At 52.4% G+C, this 20,957-nt stretch overlaps 1 protein-coding gene across 2 annotated transcripts in view; it reads left to right on the plus strand.

Moving 5' to 3' along the window:
- LOC110536599 (late secretory pathway protein AVL9 homolog) overlaps positions 1-20,957 on the plus strand; it is a 56,557-nt gene that overhangs the window by 9,126 nt on the left and 26,474 nt on the right. The window contains exons 2-11 of one of the 2 annotated variants that reach the window (XM_036934706.1): positions 955-1,075; positions 3,649-3,737; positions 4,565-4,636; positions 9,697-9,786; positions 9,952-10,018; positions 11,398-11,438; positions 12,248-12,286; positions 14,119-14,188; positions 16,015-16,523; positions 19,217-19,351. In XM_036934706.1, coding sequence (XP_036790601.1) covers positions 955-1,075; positions 3,649-3,737; positions 4,565-4,636; positions 9,697-9,786; positions 9,952-10,018; positions 11,398-11,438; positions 12,248-12,286; positions 14,119-14,188; positions 16,015-16,523; positions 19,217-19,351 — 1,233 coding nt within the window. The remainder of the gene's footprint in view (positions 1-954; positions 1,076-3,648; positions 3,738-4,564; positions 4,637-9,696; positions 9,787-9,951; positions 10,019-11,397; positions 11,439-12,247; positions 12,287-14,118; positions 14,189-16,014; positions 16,524-19,216; positions 19,352-20,957) is intronic. The other variant, XM_036934707.1, reaches the window with a different exon arrangement.

Consider the following 20,957-nt stretch of genomic DNA (forward strand, 5'->3'; position numbering starts at 1 on the left):
TCCCTCCCTCGTGTTGTCCTGACTCTACACTCCCTCCCTCGTGTTGTCCTGACTCTACACTCCCTCCCTCGTGTTGTCCTGACTCTACACTCCCTCCCTCGTGTTGTCCTGACTCTACACTCCCTCCCTCGTGTTGTCCTGACTCTACACTCCCTCCCTCGTGTTGTCCTGACTCTACACTCCCTCCCTCGTGTTGTCCTGACTCTACACGCCCTCCCTCGTGTTGTCCTGACTCTACACTCCCTCCCTCGTGTTGTCCTGACTCTACACTCCCTCCCTCGTGTTGTCCTGAATCTACACTCCCTCCCTCGTGTTGTCCTGACTCTACACTCCCTCCCTCGTGTTGTCCTGACTCTACACTCCCTCCCGTGTGTTGTCCTGACTCTACACTCCCTCCCTCATGTTTTCCTGACTCTACACTCCCTCCCTCGTGTTGTCCTGACTCTACACTCCCTCGTGTTGTTCTGACTGTGTGATCTCATATTTTCCCTGTCTTATTTTAAGCCCCAGGAGTAAAACAGAATATTAAATCATGACTAGCTGAATAAAGACAGACTTGCTTTCTAGTTGAGTCATTTTAGCTACTCCCAGGCCTATGCTGAGCCAATCTGTTCCATGGGTAAGATGGATAGCTTTTTAACTGTGTGTGTAGGTTAGTAGGATGGATCGTGGGTGCTGGTTTCTGGGTGAAGGTTTCTAGGTGCTGGTTTCTGGGTGCTGGTTTCTGGGTGCTGGTTTCTGGGTGCTGGTTTCTGGGTGCTGGTTTCTGGGTGCTGGTTTCTGGGTGCTGGTTTCTAGGTGCTGGTTTCTGGGAGCTGGTTTCTGGGTGCTGGTTTCTGGGTGCTGGGTGCTGGTTTCTGGGTGCTGGTTTCTGGGTGCTGGTTTCTGGGTGCTGGTTTCTAGGTGCTGGTTTCTGGGTGCTGACATCTGCAGTGTTTTCTCTCTCTTCCCCAGGTGGAATACTCCTACCCTCCCCTCATCCCTGAGGAGGGCCATGACAGCAACAACCTGCCTGAGGAGTGGAAGTACCTGCCTTTCCTTGCCCTGCCTGACGGAGCACACAACTACCAAGAAGGTACATAACACCCTGACCCCTGACCTTTACCCTGACCCTTAACCCTGCCTGACGGAGCACACAACTACCAAGAAGGTACATAAACACCCTGACCCCTGACCTTTACCTTGACCCTTAACCCTGCCTGACGGAGCACACAACTACCAAGAAGGTACATAAACACCCTGACCCGTGACCTTTACCCTGACCCTTAACCCTGCCTGACGGAGCACACAACTACCAAGAAGGTACATAACACCCTGACCCCTGACCTTTACCCTGACCCTTAACCCTGCCTGACGGAGCACACAACTACCAAGAAGGTACATAACACCCTGACCTTTACCCTGACCCTTAACCCTGCCTGACGGAGCACACAACTACCAAGAAGGTACATAACACCCTGACCCCTGACCTTTACCCTGACCCTTAACCCTGCCTGACGGAGCACACAACTACCAAGAAGGTACATAACACCCTGACCCCCTGACCTTTACATAAAAACCAAATGGCACACTTCCTTTTATAGTGCACTACCTTTTGACCAGGGCCCATAGGGTGCAATTTGGGACACAACCAGATACTTCCTCTTTTTGTCTTTCCATCTTTCCACCTCTCCTTCCTGTGTTACTACACCGCTCCTGACAGTTTAAAAGATAGTAACTACTAACAATTGGAAACCACGAAAAAGTGGGTAAAAAATAATAATACAATTTAAACATGTAAAAATGAACAGCTTTGTCATCATGTTTGGCTTAGCCGAACCGGGCTACTGCAGTGCTCATGTTAGTATGTGAAATCAGCAGGAAGTCATGTTGGAAATGAGTTTTTTATTTTTTTTAAAGCTAGTTAGGTCATATAGACTAGCTGTGGTGCAGCGTGTGACTGTTGTTGTTCTGCAGGGTAATGTTGCCTTGAGGCCCTCCATCTTGGCAAGCCTCCTTCTGTTGTTCATGATGTCACTGAGGCCAACAGGCCGGGCCGTTAGCCAGTCAGCACTCACTCATCATGTGATCTGATTTTTCCTTTTGGTCTGCTACTTGACCCGGTGCTGTCGTTAAGCAGTACAGACGGAGGGAGTGGACTCGATTCACAGTAATATTTTGCAACACATCCTCTTTCAAGGATATATAACGGATAGGCCTAGTAAGATAAGAAAGCTGAACAATATTATAGAAATGAAGTCTGTGTTATACATATGTATTAGTAAAAATGATTAGTTTAACTGCACTCCGGTATGTGTAGAACCAGATTTGAAATCATCTCTGGAACTGTACAAGTCCTCACCTAGTCCATGTTTTACACTGTAGGCCCTGTAGTGTCGTCTGTGAGTGATTCACTGGCTGCTTGTTGGCCGGGTGCATTAACCCCACCGACGCAGTACATTTTGATTAGGGAGTGAGTCACTGCAGTGCAGTCGGGCTACAGGAGCAACGGGCAACATGAGACAGACTCATGCATGGGATGGCACAGTTCATTGGAGTAGAGCAGGGCAGTGCATCCTGCTGCTGAGGAGAGGAAGCTAGTAGACTACAGCTGTGTGGCTCTTCATGTGTCCTTTGGCTGTGCTGTTGCTCTGGTCCAGGGTGTTACATGCTGCTTGCTGACGCTAAAGGCTCAGGGTCAGCGAGCCGCGAGTAACGCCCTGGACCAGAGCTAGCTGCACTGTGCCGTCCAGTCTGTCTGCCCCGACCTGTCTCTGGCCTTGGTTGCTGTCACGGAGACGGGTCCTTGGTTACAGTCACGGAGACGGGTCCTTGGTTACAGTCACGGAGACGGGTCGTTGGTTACAGTCACGGAGACGGGTCGTTGGTTACAGTCACGGAGACGGGTCCTTGGTTGCAGTCACGGAGACGGGTCCTTGGTTGCAGTCACGGAGACGGGTCCTTGGTTACAGTCACGGAGACGGGTCCTAGCTCTGAGAGGGAGGATGCCTTAGCAACATTAGAAAAAAAAACACTCCGTCTCTTACCGTCGTCATGGCCACTGGCCTCCTGATCCAAGTCAGAACCCCAGATTCTCTGATCTAATTGACTGACATTTCCACAGATCCTCGTATACATCCACATGTAGCCTTATGTAGCCTTATGTAGCCTTATGTAGCCTTATGCAGCCTTATGTAACCTTATGTAGCCTTATGTAGCCGTAATAATAACTGCCACTGTTTGGAATCACGTGCTCCTCCTTCCATCCCATCAGTTTATGGAGGTTGTGATTTTCAAACATTTGACAGTAATTATATACCGGTCTGTGAGGCTAACGATGTTTTGGTGCTGAGTACAACAACAGAGGGAAGATAACAAGGTGATTTTCAGAGTCGTCTTTCGGTCGCTACAAACAACAGATTCTCACTTCTTAATGTGTAATTCATTTGCTAGTGCTGAAATTGCTGTTTCCGTTCTTTGTTTTTTTGTTGGCTAATTAACTAAGGACCACGTTACGACGGATCTGAGATCAGAGAGAGTTGTATAACTCTCTTATCTGGAGCGACTTACAGGCAGTGCACTGGTGAAAACAAACGCATGTTATTGCAGGTGGACCATTCCTGGAAAATAGCGGCTAATGATGTGATTTGTTGTTTTGTTGTTTCTCAGACACCGTGTTCTTCCACCTCCCTCCTCTCGCTGGAGCAGATGTGAAGTGTGTGTACGGAGTCTCCTGCTATCGCCAAATAGAAGCTAAGGTTGGTTCCCCCTCATGTTTTTACCAGCTGGTCTACAGAGTAGAGTCTCTACCAGCTGGTCTACAGAGTAGAGTCTCTACCAGCTGGTCTACAGAGTAGAGTCTCTACCAGCTGGTCTACAGAGTAGAGTCTCTACCAGCTGGTCGACAGAGTAGAGTCTCTCTACCAGCTGGTCTACAGAGTAGAGTCTCTCTACCAGCTGGTCTACAGAGTAGAGTCTCTCTACCAGCTGGTCTACAGAGTAGAGTCTCTACCAGCTGGTCTACAGAGTAGAGTCTCTACCAGCTGGTCTACAGAGTAGAGTCTCTCTACCAGCTGGTCTACAGAGTAGAGTCTCTCTACCAGCTGGTCTACAGAGTGGAGTCTCTCTACCAGCTGGTCTACAGAGTAGAGTCTCTCTACCAGCTGGTCTACAGAGTAGAGTCTCTCTACCAGCTGGTCTACAGAGTAGAGTCTCTCTACCAGCTGGTCTACAGAGTAGAGTCTCTCTACCAGCTGGTCTACAGAGTAGAGTCTCTCTACCAGCTGGTCTATAGAGTAGAGTCTCTCTACCAGCTGGTCTACATAGTAGAGTCTCTCTACCAGCTGGTCTACAGAGTAGAGTCTCTACCAGCTGGTCTATAGAGTAGAGTCTCTCTACCAGCATGGTCTACCATGAGTCTCTACTCATTTCTCGGTGGTTATGTTTCCTGACTGTTTCCTGACTATTTCCTGACTGTTTCCTGTCTGTTTCCTGTCTGTTTCCTGGCTGTTTCCTGACTGTTTCCTGACTGTTTCCTGACTGTTTCCTGACATGTCATCAGTGTTTTGTTGTTTTTCTTTTTCAGTCCCTGAAGGTCCGTCTGGCTGACGTCACCAGGGAGACGGTCCAGAAGAGTGTGTGTGTTCTCAGTCAACTGGTGAGTGTATGTCCTCAGTCGAGTGGTGAGTGTCTGTGTGTGTGTGTCCTCAGTCGAGTGGTGAGTGTCTGTGTCTGTGTGTGTGTGTGTCCTCAGTCGAGTGGTGAGTGTCTGTGTCTGTGTGTGTGTGTGTCCTCAGTGGAGTGGTGAGTGTCCTGATGTGACAAAGAGGGAGAGAGGGGTGGGGATCGCTCTATGAAAAGTCAGACTGTGACCCCTGGGCCAGTGGACAGCCTCCTCTCTGTCCCTACGACCCCCAGCCCTCTATGACCCCTGGGCCAGTGGACAGCCTCCTCTCTGTCCCTACGACCCCCAGCCCTCTATGACCCCTGGGTCAGTGGACAGCCTCCTCTCTGTCCGTACGCCCTCTATGACCCCTGGGTCAGTGGACAGCCTCCTCTCTGTCCCTACGACCCCCAGCCCTCTATGACCCCATGGTCAGTGGACAGCCTCCTCTCTGTCCCTACGACCCCCAGCCCTCTATAACCCCTGGGTCAGTGGACAGCCTCCTCTCTGTCCCTACGACCCCCAGCCCTCTATGACCCCTGGGTCAGTGGACAGCCTCCTCTCTGACCGTAGGCCCCCGGCCCTCTATGACCCCTGGGTCAGTGGACAGCCTCCTCTCTGTCCCTACGACCCCCAGCCCTCTATGACCCCTGGGTCAGTGGACAGCCTCCTCTCTGTCCCTACGACCCCCAGCCCTCTATGACCCCTGGGTCAGTGGACAGCCTCCTCTCTGTCCCTACGACCCCCAGCCCTCTATGACCCCCTGGGTCAGTGGACAGCCTCCTCTCTGTCCGTAGGCCCCCGGCCCCCGATGACCCCTGGGTCAGTGGACAGCCTCCTCTCTGTCCCTACGACCCCCAGCCCTCTATGACCCACTGGGTCAGTGGACAGCCTCCTCCCTGTCCGTAGGCCCCCAGCCCTGTGACCCCTGGGTCAGTGGACAGCCTCCTCCCTGTCCGTAGGCCCCCAGCCCTCTATGACCCCTGGGTCAGTGGACAGCCTCCTCTCTGTCCCTACGCCCCCGGCCCTCTGTGACCCCTGGGTCAGTGGACAGCCTCCTCTCTGTCCGTACGCCCTCTATGACCCCTGGGTCAGTGGACAGCCTCCTCTCTGTCCCTACGACCCCCAGCCCTCTATGACCCCATGGTCAGTGGACAGCCTCCTCTCTGTCCCTACGACCCCCAGCCCTCTATGATCCCATGGTCAGTGGACAGCCTCCTCTCTGTCCCTACGACCCCCAGCCCTCTATAACCCCTGGGTCAGTGGACAGCCTCCTCCCTGTCCGTACGCCCCCAGCCCTCTATGACCCCTGGATCAGTGGACAGCCTCCTCTCTGTCCCTACGACCCCCAGCCCTCTATAACCCCTGGGTCAGTGGACAGCCTCCTCTCTGTCCCTACGACCCCCAGCCCTCTATGACCCCTGGGTCAGTGGACAGCCTCCTCTCTGTCCGTACGCCCTCTATGACCCCTGGGTCAGTGGACAGCCTCCTCTCTGTCCCTACGACCCCCAGCCCTCTATGACCCCATGGTCAGTGGACAGCCTCCTCTCTGTCCTTACGACCCCCAGCCCTCTATAACCCCTGGGTCAGTGGACAGCCTCCTCTCTGTCCCTACGACCCCCAGCCCTCTATGACCCCTGGGTCAGTGGACAGCCTCCTCTCTGTCCGTACGCCCTCTATGACCCCTGGGTCAGTGGACAGCCTCCTCTCTGTCCATAGGCCCCCGGCCCTCTATGACCCCTGGGTCAGTGGACAGCCTCCTCTCTGTCCCTACGACCCCCAGCCCTCTATGACCCCTGGGTCAGTGGACAGCCTCCTCTCTGACCGTAGGCCCCCGGCCCTCTATGACCCCTGGGTCAGTGGACAGCCTCCTCTCTGTCCCTACGACCCCCAGCCCTCTATGACCCCTGGGTCAGTGGACAGCCTCCTCTCTGTCCCTATGACCCCCAGCCCTCTATGACCCCTGGGTCAGTGGACAGCCTCCCCTCTGTCCCTACGACCCCCAGCCCTCTATGACCCCCTGGGTCAGTGGACAGCCTCCTCTCTGTCCGTAGGCCCCCGGCCCCCGATGACCCCTGGGTCAGTGGACAGCCTCCTCGCTGTCCCTACGACCCCCAGCCCTCTATGACCCCCTGGGTCAGTGGACAGCCTCCTCCCTGTCCGTAGGCCCCCAGCCCTCTGTGACCCCTGGGTCAGTGGACAGCCTCCTCTCTGTCCCTACGACCCCCAGCCCTCTATGACCCCTGGGTCAGTGGACAGCCTCCTCTCTGTCCCTACGACCCCCAGCCCTCTATGACCCCCTGGGTTAGTGGACAGCCTCCTCTCTGTCCGTAGGCCCCCGGCCCCCGATGACCCCTGGGTCAGTGGACAGCCTCCTCTCTGTCCCTACGACCCCCAGCCCTCTATGACCCCTGGGTCAGTGGACAGCCTCCTCTCTGTCCCTACGACCCCCAGCCCTCTATGACCCCCTGGGTCAGTGGACAGCCTCCTCCCTGTCCGTAGGCCCCCAGCCCTCTGTGACCCCTGGGTCAGTGGATAGCCTCCTCCCTGTCCGTAGGCCCCCAGCCCTCTATGACCCCTGGGTCAGTGGACAGCCTCCTCTCTGACCGTAGGCCCCCAGCCCTCTATGACCCCTGGGTCAGTGGACAGCCTCCTCTCTGTCCGTACGCCCCCGGCCCTCTGTGACCCCTGGATCAGTGGACAGCCTCCTCTCTGCCCGTAGGCCCCCGATGACCCCTGGGTCAGTGGACAGCCTCCTCTCTGTCCCTACGACCCCCAGCCCTCTATGACCCCTGGGTCAGTGGACAGCCTCCTCTCTGTCCCTACGACCCCCAGCCCTCTATGACCCCTGGGTCAGTGGACAGCCTCCTCTCTGTCCCTACGCCCCCGGCCCTCTGTGACCCCTGGGTCAGTGGACAGCCTCCTCTCTGTCCGTACGCCCTCTATGACCCCCTGGGTCAGTGGACAGCCTCCTCCCTGTCCGTAGGCCCCCAGCCCTCTATGACCCCTGGGTCAGTGGACAGCCTCCTCTCTGCCCGTAGGCCCCCGGCCCTCTGTGACCCCTGGGTCAGTGGACAGCCTCCTCCCTGTCCGTAGGCCCCCAGCCCTCTATGACCCCTGGGTCAGTGGACAGCCTCCTCTCTGACCGTAGGCCCCCAGCCCTCTATGACCCCTGGGTCAGTGGACAGCCTCCTCTCTGTCCGTACGCCCCCGGCCCTCTGTGACCCCTGGATCAGTGGACAGCCTCCTCTCTGCCCGTAGGCCCCCGATGACCCCTGGGTCAGTGGACAGCCTCCTCTCTGTCCCTACGACCCCCAGCCCTCTATGACCCCTGGGTCAGTGGACAGCCTCCTCTCTGTCCGTACGCCCCCGGCCCTCTGTGACCCCTGGGTCAGTGGACAGCCTCCTCTCTGTCCGTACGCCCTCTATGACCCCCTGGGTCAGTGGACAGCCTCCTCCCTGTCCGTAGGCCCCCAGCCCTCTATGACCCCTGGGTCAGTGGACAGCCTCCTCTCTGCCCGTAGGCCCCCGGCCCTCTTTGAACCCTGGGTCAGTGGACAGCCTCCTCCCTGTCCGTAGGCCCCCAGCCCTCTATGACCCCTGGGTCAGTGGACAACCTCCTCCCTGTCCGTAGGCCCCCAGCCCTCTATGACCCCTGGGTCAGTGGACAGCCTCCTCTCTGTCCCTACGACCCCCAGCCCACTATGACCCCCTGGGTCAGTGGACAGCCTCCTCTCTGTCCGTACGACCCCCAGCCCTCTATGACCCCTGGGTCAGTGGACAGCCTCCTCTCTGTCCCTACGACCCCCAGCCCTCTATGACCCCTGGGTCAGTGGACAGCCTCCTCTCTGTCCCTACGCCCCCGGCCCTCTGTGACCCCTGGGTCAGTGGACAGCCTCCTCTCTGTCCGTACGCCCTCTATGACCCCCTGGGTCAGTGGACAGCCTCCTCCCTGTCCGTAGGCCCCCAGCCCTCTATGACCCCTGGGTCAGTGGACAGCCTCCTCTCTGCCCGTAGGTCCCCGGCCCTCTGTGACCCCTGGGTCAGTGGACAGCCTCCTCCCTGTCCGTAGGCCCCCAGCCCTCTATGACCCCTGGGTCAGTGGACAGCCTCCTCTCTGACCGTAGGCCCCCAGCCCTCTATGACCCCTGGGTCAGTGGACAGCCTCCTCTCTGTCCCTACGACCCCCAGCCCTCTATGACCCCTGGGTCAGTGGACAGCCTCCTCTCTGTCCGTAGGCCCCCAGCCCTCTATGACCCCTGGGTCAGTGGACAGCCTCCTCTCTGTCCCTACGACCCCCAGCCCACTATGACCCCCTGGGTCAGTGGACAGCCTCCTCTCTGTCCGTAGGCCCCCGGCCCTCTGTGACCCCTGGGTCAGTGGACAGCCTCCTCTCTGTCCCTACGACCCCCAGCCCTCTATGACCCCTGGGTCAGTGGACAGCCTCCTCTCTGTCCCTACGACCCCCAGCCCACTATGACCCCCTGGGTCAGTGGACAGCCTCCTCTCTGTCCGTAGGCCCCCAGCCCTCTATGACCCCCTGGGTCAGTGGACAGCCTCCTCTCTGTCCGTAGGCCCCCAGCCCTCTATGACCCCTGGGTCAGTGGACAGCCTCCTCTCTGTCCGTAGGCCCCCGATGACCCCTGGGTCAGTGGACAGCCTCCTCTCTGTCCCTACGACCCCCAGCCCTCTATGACCCCTGGGTCAGTGGACAGCCTCCTCTCTGTCCGTACGCCCCCGATGACCCCTGGGTCAGTGGACAGCCTCCTCTCTGTCCGTAGGCCCCCAGCCCTCTATGACCCCTGGGTCAGTGGACAGCCTCCTCTCTGTCCGTACGCCCTCTATGACCCCTGGGTCAGTGGACAGCCTCCTCTCTGTCCCTACGACCCCCAGCCCACTATGACCCCCTGGGTCAGTGGACAGCCTCCTCCTGGAATCAAAATGAAATATAGCTCAGTGAAGTTGCACATTGGTGAAATCAGCCATTATTCAGTTTGAATTATAGACGCCTGGTGAGGACCCTTCACTGAGTCAATGATGTCCTTCTTCCCCAGCCTCTGTACGGTCTCCTCCAAGCTAAACTGCAGCTCATCACACACGCCTACTTTGAGGAGAAAGACTTCTCACAGATTTCGATATTGAAGGTGAGTGTTTCCAGTCAGCTCTCTTTCACAGTCAGATGTTTAATCACCAAAGTCTTTAATGACTTTATTCTATGATGTGTACCCTCACGCGTTTGTGGAACATTGAACTCAGAACCCCTCCTCTTTCTCCCCCCTCTTTCTCTCTCTCTTTCTCTCCATCTGTAGGAGTTGTATGAACACATGAACAGCTCTCTGAGAGGGACAGCTCTAGAGGGATCCCAAGTGTTCCTGGGTAAAACTGTTCTGCTATTCTCCCTGCCCTGCTATAGACCCGTCATAGTGCCCTGCTATAGACCCGTCATAGTGCCCTGCTATAGACCCTTCATAGTGCCCTGCTATAGACCCGTCATAGTGCCCTGCTATAGACCCGTCATAGTGCCCTGCTATAGACCCGTCATAGTGCCCTGCTATAGACCCTTCATAGTGCCCTGCTATAGACCCGTCATAGTGCCCTGCTATAGACCCGTCATAGTGCCCTGCTATAGACCCGTCATAGTGCCCTGCTATAGACCCTTCATAGTGCCCTGCTATAGACCCTTCATAGTGCCCTGCTATAGACCCGTCATAGTGCCCTGCTATAGACCCTTCATAGTGCCCTGCTATAGACCCGTCATAGTGCCCTGCTATAGACCCTTCATAGTGCCCTGCTATAGACCCGTCATAGTGCCCTGCTATAGACCCGTCATAGTGCCCTGCTATAGACCCGTCATAGTGCCCTGCTATAGACCCTTCATAGTGCCCTGCTATAGACCCTTCATAGTGCCTTCATTAGGCTTTAGGCCCTGCTTTAGGCTTTAGGCCCTGCTTTAGGCCCTGCTTTAGGCCCTGCTTTAGACCCTGCTTTAGGCTTTAGGCCATGCTTTAGGCCCTGCTTTAGGCTTTAGGCCCTGCTTTAGGCCCTGCTTTAGACCCTGCTTTAGGCTTTAGACCCTGCTTTAGGCTTTAGGCCCTGCTTTAGGCTTTAGGCCCTGCTTTAGGCCCTGCTTTAGGCCCTGCTTTAGACCCTGCTTTAGGCCCTGCTTTAGGCTTTAGGCCCTGCTTTAGGCCCTGCTTTAGGCTTTAGGCCCTGCTTTAGGCCCTGCTTTAGGCCCTGCTTTAGGCCCTGCTTTAGGCTTTAGGCCCTGCTTTAGGCCCTGCGTTAGGCTTTAGGCCCTGCTTTAGGCTTTAGGCCCTGCTTTAGGCCCTGCGTTAGGCTTTAGGCCCTGCTTTAGGCCCTGCTTTAGGCCCTGCGTTAGGCTTTAGGCCCTGCATTAGGCTATAGGCCCTGGTCATCTGTGGGGTAATCAGGTGTCTATTGTTGTAGACCTCTAACATGTCCTAGATTAGCTGCAGAAATATGTCTGTCACATGTGACTATTGAGCCACTTGTTATGGTGATAAACCCAGCTTACAGAAACAGGCGCATCTTTTCAAGGTCTTCTCTCACGACGTTGAGCACTCAGCTGGCATCCAAAATGGCTCCCTATTTCCTATGTAGGGCCCATGGAGCTCTGGTCAAAAGTATTACCCTCTATAGGGAATGGGGGTGTAATTTGGGACACATATTCACACGTGTGATAGAAATGTCCTCCTTGAGGCAAATTTCACATTCTTCACATTCTCTCCCGACAGGTATGTCACCAAGAGATTTAATACTGCACTTTCGACACAAGGTACATTTCATGTGTTTTGAGGCAAGCAGATGACTTGTAAAGGTTTAACATGAGTCCCAAATGGCACCCTATTCCCTATATAGTGCACTACTTTTGACCAGAGCCCCAGAGAACCGTAGCCCAGAGAACTGTAGCCCAGAGAACTGTAGCCCAGAGAACTGTAGCCCAGAGAACCGTAGCCCAGAGAACCGTAGCCCAGAGAACCGTAGCCCAGAGAACTGTAGCCCGACGAGCGGTAGCCCAGAGAACTGTAGCCTGAAGAACCGTAGCCCAGAGAACCGTAGCCCGACGAGCGGTAGCCCAGAGAACTTGTAGCCTGAAGAACCATAGCCCAGAGAACCGTAGCCCAGAGAACCATAGCCCAGAGAACCGTAGCCCGACGAGCGGTAGCCCAGTTCCCTGTGGGATCTGGTCTTAAAGTCTTGCACTATAAACGGAGTAGGGTGCCATTTGGGAAATCCTCCTGGAAACATCTGCCAAAGACTGTAGTTTAATTGTTGTGCTTTAATTAACCTGCTTCCCTTAACTCTCCCCTTCTCTCTCTCTCTCTCTCTCTCTCTCTCTCTCTCTCTCTCTCTCTCTCTCTCTCTTTCTCTCTTTCTTTCTTTCTTTCTTTCTTTCTTTCTTTCTCTCTCTCTTTCTTTCTTTCTTTCTCTCTTTCTTTCTTTCTTTCTCTCTTTCTTTCTTTCTTTCTCTCTTTCTTTCTTTCTCTCTTTCTTTCTTTCTCTCTTTCTCTCTTTCTCTCTTTCTCTCTTTCTTTCTTTCTTTCTTTCTTTCTTTCTTTCTTTCTTTCTTTCTCTTTCTCCCAGGTTCTGATCCTCTTCAAACTGATTCTGCTGGAGAAGAAGGTGAACACGTGATTTAACACCGACAGCATATCACAACCCAATGACATGTACCACACACAGTGACCTCACAGCAAGAGAGCACGTCGTCCGTCAGTCATCGTATATACAGTGTCTTGCGAAAGTATTCGGCCCCCTTGAACTTTGCGACCTTTTGCCACATTTCAGGCTTCAAACATAAAGATATAAAACTGTATTTTGTTGTGAAGAATCAACAACAAGTGGGACACAATCATGAAGTGGAACGACATTTATTGGATATTTCAAACTTTTTTAACAAATCAAAAACTGAAAAATTGGGCGTGCAAAATTATTCAGCCCCCTTAAGTTAATACTTTGTAGCGCCACCTTTTGCTGCGATTACAGCTCTAAGTCGCTTGGGGTATGTCTCTATCAGTTTTGCACATCGAGAGACTGAATTTTTTTCCCATTCCTCCTTGCAAAACAGCTCGAGCTCAGTGAGGTTGGATGGAGAGCATTTGTGAACAGCAGTTTTCAGTTCTTTCCACAGATTCTCGATTGGATTCAGGTCTGGACTTTGACTTGGCCATTCTAACACCTGGATATGTTTATTTTTGAACCATTCCATTGTAGATTTTGCTTTATGTTTTGGATCATTGTCTTGTTGGAAGACAAATCTCCGTCCCAGTCTCAGGTCTTTTGCAGACTCCATCAGGTTTTCTTCCAGAATGGTCCTGTATTTGGCTTCATCCATCTTCCCATCAATTTTAACCATCTTCCCTGTCCCTGCTGAAGAAAAGCAGGCCCAAACCATGATGCTGCCACCACCATGTTTGACAGTGGGGATGGTGTGTTCAGCTGTGTTGCTTTTACGCCAAACATAACGTTTTGCATTGTTGCCAAAAAGTTCAATTTTGGTTTCATCTGACCAGAGCACCTTCTTCCACATGTTTGGTGTGTCTCCCAGGTGGCTTGAGGCAAACTTTAAACAACACTTTTTTTGGATATCTTTAAGAAATGGCTTTCTTCTTGCCACTCTTCCATAAAGGCCAGATTTGTGCAATATATGACTGATTGTTGTCCTATGGACAGAGTCTCCCACCTCAGCTGTAGATCTCTGCAGTTCATCCAGAGTGATCATGGGCCTCTTGGCTGCATCTCTGATCAGTCTTCTCCTTGTATGAGCTGAAAGTTTAGAGGGACGGCCAGGTCTTGGTAGATTTGCAGTGGTCTGATACTCCTTCCATTTCAATATTATCGCTTGCACAGTGCTCCTTGGGATGTTTAAAGCTTGGGAAATCTTTTTGTATCCAAATCCGGCTTTAAACTTCTTCACAACAGTATCTCGGACCTGCCTGGTGTGTTCCTTGTTCTTCATGATGCTCTCTGCGCTTTTAACGGACCTCTGAGACTATCACAGTGCAGGTGCATTTATACGGAGACTTGATTACACACAGGTGGATTGTATTTATCATCATTAGTCATTTAGGTCAACATTAGATCATTCAGAGATCCTCACTGAACTTCTGGAGAGAGTTTGCTGCACTGAAAGTAAAGGGGCTGAATAATTTTGCACGCCCAATTTTTCAGTTTTTGATTTGTTAAAAAAGTTTGAAATATGCAATAAATGTTGTTCCACTTCATGATTGTGTCCCACTTGCTGTTGATTCTTCACAAAAAAAATACAGTTTTATATCTTTATGTTTGAAGCCTGAAATGTGGCAAAAGGTCGCAAAGTTCAAGGGGGCCGAATACTTTCGCAAGGCACTGTATATACCCCAAGAGGGACAGAACGAGCATAAGTTCCCTGGAGATGTTTTATCTCCCCATAGATGACTCTGTGTATGTCGTCCCCCCCGCCCCCTCTCTCTCAGGTCCTGTTCTACGTGTCTCCAGTCAACAGGCTAGTAGGAGCTCTGATGACCGTACTGTCTCTGTTCCCAGGTGAGAAGAGTCCACCAGTCACTTGTGTGCCTCAAATGGCACCCTATTCCCTATATACAGTAGTTTTTAAACATTTATTTAATTTAACCTTTATTTAACTAGGCAAGTCAGTTAAGAACAAATTCTTATTTACAATGACGGCCTACCGGGGAACAGTGGGTTAACTGCCTTGTTCAGGGACAGAACAACAAGTTTACCTTGTCAGCTCGGGGATCCGATCCAGCAACCTTTCAGTTACTGGTCCAACGATCTAACCACTAGGCTACCTGCCACCTCTACACTCTAACCACTAGGCTACCTGCCACCTCTACACTCTAACCACTAGACTACCTGCCACCTCTACACTCTAACCACTAGGCTACCTGCCTCCTCTACACTCTAACCACTAGGCTACCTGCCACCTCTACACTCTAACCACTAGGCTACCTGCCACCTCTACACTCTAACCACTAGGCTACCTGCCACCTCCACACTCGAACCACTAGGCTACCTGCCTCCTCTACACTCTAACCACTAGGCTACCTGCCACCTCTACACTCTAACCACTAGGCTACCTGCCACCTCTACACTCTAACCACTAGGCTACCTGCCACCTCCACACTCTAACCACTAGGCTACCTGCCACCTCTACACTCTAACCACTAGGCTACCTGCCTCCTCTACACTCTAACCACTAGGCTACCTGCCACTTCTACACTCTAACCACTAGGCTACCTGCCTCCTACTCTAACCACTAGGCAACCTGCCGCCCCTACACTCTAACCACTAGGCTACCTGCCGCCTCTAACCACTAGGCTACCTGCCGCCTCTAACCACTAGACTACCTGCCACCTCTACACTCTAACCACTAGGCTACCTGCCACCTCTACACTCTAACCACTAGGCTACCCTGCCGCCTCTACACTCTAACCACTAGGCTACCCTGCCACCTCTACACTCTAACCACTAGGCTACCTGCCACGTCTACACTCTAACCACTAGGCTACCTGCCACGTCTACACTCTAACCACTAGGCTACCTGCCACCTCTACACTCTAACCACTAGGCTACCTGCCACGTCTACACTCTAACCACTAGGCTACCTGCCACGTCTACACTCTAACCACTAAGCTACCTGCCACCTCTACACTCTAACCACTAGGCTACCTGCCACGTCTACACTCTAACCACTAGGCTACCTGCCACGTCTACACTCTAACCACTAGGCTACCTGCCACCTCTACACTCTAACCACTAGGCTACCTGCCACCTCTACACTCTAACCGCTAGGATACCTGCTGCCTCTACACTCTAACCGCTAGGCTACCTGCCACCTCTACACTCTAACCGCTAGGCTACCTGCCACCTCTACACTCTAACCGCTAGGATACCTGCTGCCTCTACACTCTAACCGCTAGGCTACCTGCCACCTCTACACTCTAACCACTAGGCTACCTGCCTCCTCTACACTCTAACCACTAGGCTACCTGCCTCCTCTACACTCTAACCACTAGGCTACCTGCCACCTCTACACTCTAACCACTAGGCTACCTGCCACCTCTACACTCTAACCACTAGGCTACGTGCCTCCTCTACACTCTAACCACTAGGAAACCTGAGTATGGGTGAAATGGTGAGTGGGTGATTAGTGAGTATGGGTGATATCTTGAGTATGAGTGATATCGCAAGTATGGGTGATTTTATAGTGAGTATGGGTGATTTTATAGTGAGTATGGGTGATATTTTGTACATATGTTGTTGGATTCTTCTTCCCCCATACTGAAGGTCAAAGGTGATGTTGAGTCCTATAGGTCAGGATATCATGTATGCTGTGTTTCTTCCTCTAGGTATGATAGAGCACGGCCTGGCTGACTCCTCCCACTACCGGCCCAAGAGCAGCGTCTCCGAGGAGATCACACTAGGAGACTGTGGGTCTGGGGCAGAGGACTTGGTCTCTGTTTCCGTCACTGACATCACCAACGCTACCGTGGAGCTAATGGGGGAGGAGGTCTTCGGAGAGGACCACACCACCTCCATCGTGAAGGCTTCACGGAGGACATCGCCTTCCCCAGAGACCTCCACCCCAGCTAGGGAGAACACCCAGCTGAAGCCCCCCTCCCGGACTTCCCCAGACTCCTCGGAGAGCGACTGGGAGACACTGGATCCCAGTGTTTTGGAGGAAGGGACTAGTGACTCAGAGGTGGGGGGTTCAGGGGTTCTGGAGACAGGTATCCCCATCACGGTGCAGCCCCGGGGCCTGTCGGCAGGGCCAGGAGGCCAGGGAGCCGTCTCTCAGGGCTTGGTGTCTGGACTGGAAGAGGATCAATATGGCCTGCCACTCGCCATCTTCACCAAGGTACCCAACTCAACACAGATCCTTTCAGCGTACACTTAGAAAGATCTTTATCGGCGTCTGTAGATCTCTCTCACTGTCGACCAATCAACTAGCAGTGTTTCTAATCCACAGAGACCTTAACCTGCTTTTTAAATTATTCACCTACGTGTTGCCATGGCAACAGCCAACTGATCTAGCGTTCCTCTTTAGTTACAGAGTGGGGGGTGGATCGTTCCTCTTTAGTTACAGGGTGGGGGGTTGATCGTTCCTCTTTAGTTACAGGGTGGATCGTTCCTCTTTAGTTACAGGGTGGGGGTGGATCGTTCCTCTTTAGTTACAGGGTGGGGGTGGATCGTTCCTCTTTAGTTACAGGGTGGGGAGTGGATCGTTCCTCTGTAGTTACAGGGTAGGGGTGGATCGTTCCTCTTTAGTTACAGGGTGGGGGTGGATTGTTCCTCTGTAGTTACAGGGTGGGGGTGGATCATTCCTCTTTAGTTACAGGGTGGGGAGTGGATCGTTCCTCTTTAGTTACAGGGTGGGGGTGGATCGTTCCTCTTTAGTTACAGGGTGGGGGTTGATCGTTCCTCTTTAGTTACAGGGTGGATCGTTCCTCTTTAGTTACAGGGTGGGGGTGGATCGTTCCTCTTTAGTTACAGGGTGGATCGTTCCTCTTTAGTTACAGGGTGGGGGTGGATCGTTCCTCTTTAGTTACAGGGTGGGGGTGGATCGTTCCTCTTTAGTTACAGGGTGGATCGTTCCTCTTTAGTTACAGGGTGGGGGTGGATCGTTCCTCTTTAGTTACAGGGTGGGGGTGGATCGTTCCTCTTTAGTTACAGGGTGGGGGTGGATCGTTCCTCTTTAGTTACAGGGTGGGGGTGGATCGTTCCTCTTTAGTTACAGGGTGGGGGTTGATCGTTCCTCTGTAGTTACAGGGTGGGGGTGGATCGTTCCTCTTTAGTTACAGGGTGGGGGTGGATTGTTCCTCTTTAGTTACAGGGTGGGGGTGGATCGTTCCTCTTTAGTTATAGGGTGGGGGTGGATCGTTCCTCTTTAGTTACAGGGTGGGGGTGGATCGTTCCTCTTTAGTTACAGGGTGGGGGGTTGATCATTCCTCTTTAGTTACAGGGTGGGAGTGGATCGTTCCTCTGTAGTTACAGGGTGGGTGTGGATCGTTCCTCTTTAGTTACAGGGTGGGGGTGGATCGTTCCTCTGTAGTTACAGGGTGGGGGTGGATCGTTCCTCTTTAGTTACAGGGTGGGGGTGGATCGTTCCTCTTTAGTTACAGGGTGGGGGTGGATCGTGCCTCTTTAGTTACAGGGTGGGGGGTGGATCGTTCCTCTTTAGTTACAGGGTGGGGGTGGATCATTCCTCTTTAGTTACAGGGTGGGGGGTGGATCGTTCCTCTTTAGTTACAGGGTGGGGGTGGATCGTTCCTCTTTAGTTACAGGGTGGGGGTGGATTGTTCCTCTTTAGTTACAGGGTGGGGGTGGATCGTTCCTCTTTAGTTACAGGGTGGGGGTGGATCGTTCCTCTTTAGTTACAGGGTGGGGGTGGATCGTTCCTCTTTAGTTACAGGGTGGGGGTGGATCGTTCCTCTTTAGTTACAGGGTGGGGGTGGATTGTTCCTCTTTAGTTACAGGGTGGGGGTGGATCGTTCCTCTTTAGTTACAGGGTGGGGGGTGGATCGTTCCTCTTTAGTTACGGGGTGGGGGGTTGATCGTTCCTCTTTCGTTACAGGGTGGGGGTGGATCGTTCCTCTTTAGTTACAGGGTGGGGGTGGATCATTCCTCTTTAGTTACAGGGTGGGGGGTTGATCGTTCCTCTTTCGTTACAGGGTGGGGGGTTGATCGTTCCTCTATAGTTACAGGGTGATATCTAGATTTATTCTCTTATATGTAGATGTATAGTAAATCCCACCATAAATGTCAGTTGGTCAGGTATTTGCGTTTTCAAAGCGCCCACACATGGGTGTGGTGACTAGCGGGTGAGAAGAGTTTTTCCAGTACTACAAGGACACACACACACACACACACACACACACACACACACACACACACACACACACACACACACACGCAAGCTCTGCTTTTCCAGTACTACAAGGATGCACACACACACACACACACACACACATGCAAGCTCTGCTTTTCCAGTACTACAAGGACACACACACACACACACACACACACACACACACAAGCTCTGCTTTTCCAGTACTACAAGGACACACACACACACACACACACACACACACACACACACACACACACACACACACACACACACACACACACACACACACACACACGCAAGCTCTGCTTTTCCAGTACTACAAGGATGCACACACACACACACACACACACACATGCAAGCTCTGCTTTTCCAGTACTACAAGGACACACACACACACACACACACAAGCTCTGCTTTTCCAGTACTACAAGGACACACACACACACACACATGCGAGCTCTGCTTTTCCAGTACTCCCTGCAGGGAAAAGTCAGTTTAATCACCAGAGGGTTGCATAACACCATGGTAAACATTGACCCAATACAAACAACATATAATGATGTTACTGTAACCTCGCTGTTGAGTGTGTCCTCTCTCTGACTAGATCTAACTCTATACACACACACACACACACACACACACACACACACACACACACATATACATTAGTGACCTTTAACCTGTATGTGTGCCATTGCCAGGGTTACCTGTGCCTGCCCTACATGGCCTTGCAGCAGCACCACCTGCTGTCAGATGTCACGGTGCGCGGCTTTGTTGCCGGGGCAACCAACATACTCTTCCGTCAGCAGAGGCACCTGAGTGACGCAATCGTTGACGTGAGTCTTGCTCTCTCCGTCTCTCTCTCTCTCCTTCTCTCCTCTCTCTATCTCTTCTCTCTCTCCTCTCTCCTTCTCTCTTTATCTCTCTCTTCTCTCTCCTCTCTCCTTCTCTCTCTCCTCTCTCCATCTCTTCTCTCTCTCCTTCTCTACATCTCTTCTCGTTCTCCTTCTCTTCTCTCTCTCCATCTCTCCACTCTCCTTATTTCTCTCTCCGTCTCTCCTCTCTCTCCTTCTCTTCATCTCTACCTCTCTCCTTATTTCTCTCTCTCTCTCCTTCTCTCCATCTCTCCTCTCTCTCTCTCTCCCTGAAGCTGTTAGGGTGCTATTTTGGATGATTTTCATTATTTAAAAAATGGCGGCGTTACCAGCTGGATCCCTTATGTATGTATTCAAACGATCTATCACTCTCCTTATCTCTCCATCTTTCCTCTTTCCAGCAGCCTTGATCCCACTGCTGGCTTGCTTCTGAAGCTAAGCAAGGTTGGTCCTGGTCAGTCCCTGGATGGGAGACCAGATGCTGGAAGTGGTGTTGGAGGGCCAGTAGGAGGCACTCTTTCCTCTGGTCTAAAAATATATATACCCCAATGCCCCAGGGCAGTGATTGGGGACATTGCCCCGTGTAGAGTGTCTTCTTTCAGATGGAACATTAAACGAGTGTCCTGACTCTCTGTGGTCTCTAAAGATCCCACAGCACTTGTCGTAAGAGTAGGGGTGTTAACCCCAGTCTCCTGGCTATATTCCCAATCTGGCCATCATAACTTCACCTAATCATCCCCAGTTTACAATTGGCTCATTCATCTCCTCTCCCCTGTAACTATTCCCCAGGTTGTTGCTGTAAATTACAATGTTTTTTTCAGTCAATTTACCTGGTAAAATAGATACAATTAAATCTCTCCATCTCGCTCCATATATTCTCTCTCCATCTCTTCTCTCAATCTATTGGCATGGGAAACATATGTTTACACTGTGGAATTTCACCCAGTAGATAAGGGAGTTGATGAAAATTGAATTTGTTTTCAAATGCTTTGTGGATCTGTGTAATCTGAGGGAAATATGTGTCTCTAATATGGTCATACATTGGGCAGGAGGTTATAAAGCAAGGCTATGCTCACTGAGTCTGTACATAGTCAAAGCTTTCCTTAAGTTTAGGTCAGTCACAGTGGTCAGGTATTCTGCCACTGTGTACTCTCTGTTTAGGGTCAGTCACAGTGGTCAGGTATTCTGTATTTGTGGTCCTGGTGACTGGACCTTTTTTGGAACACCATTATTTTGGGTCTTACTGAGATTTACTGTCAGGGCCCAGGTCTGACAGAATCTGTGCATAAGATCTAGGTGCTGCTGTAGGCCCTCCTTGGTTGGGGACAGATCTAGGTGCTGCTGTAGGCCCTCCTTGGTTGGGGACAGATCTAGGTGCTGCTGTAGGCCCTCCTTGGTTGGGGACAGAAGCACCAGATCATCAATAGAGATTTGACTTCAGATTCTAGTAGGGTGAGGCCGGGTGCTGCAGACTGTTCTAGTGCCCGCGCCAATTCATTGATATACATGTTGAAGAGGGTGGGGCTTAAGCTGCAGACTGTTCCAGTGCCCTCTCCAATTCGTTGAT

Source organism: Oncorhynchus mykiss, chromosome 11 (assembly GCF_013265735.2).
Source record: "Oncorhynchus mykiss isolate Arlee chromosome 11, USDA_OmykA_1.1, whole genome shotgun sequence".
Taxonomy (NCBI): domain Eukaryota; kingdom Metazoa; phylum Chordata; class Actinopteri; order Salmoniformes; family Salmonidae; genus Oncorhynchus; species Oncorhynchus mykiss.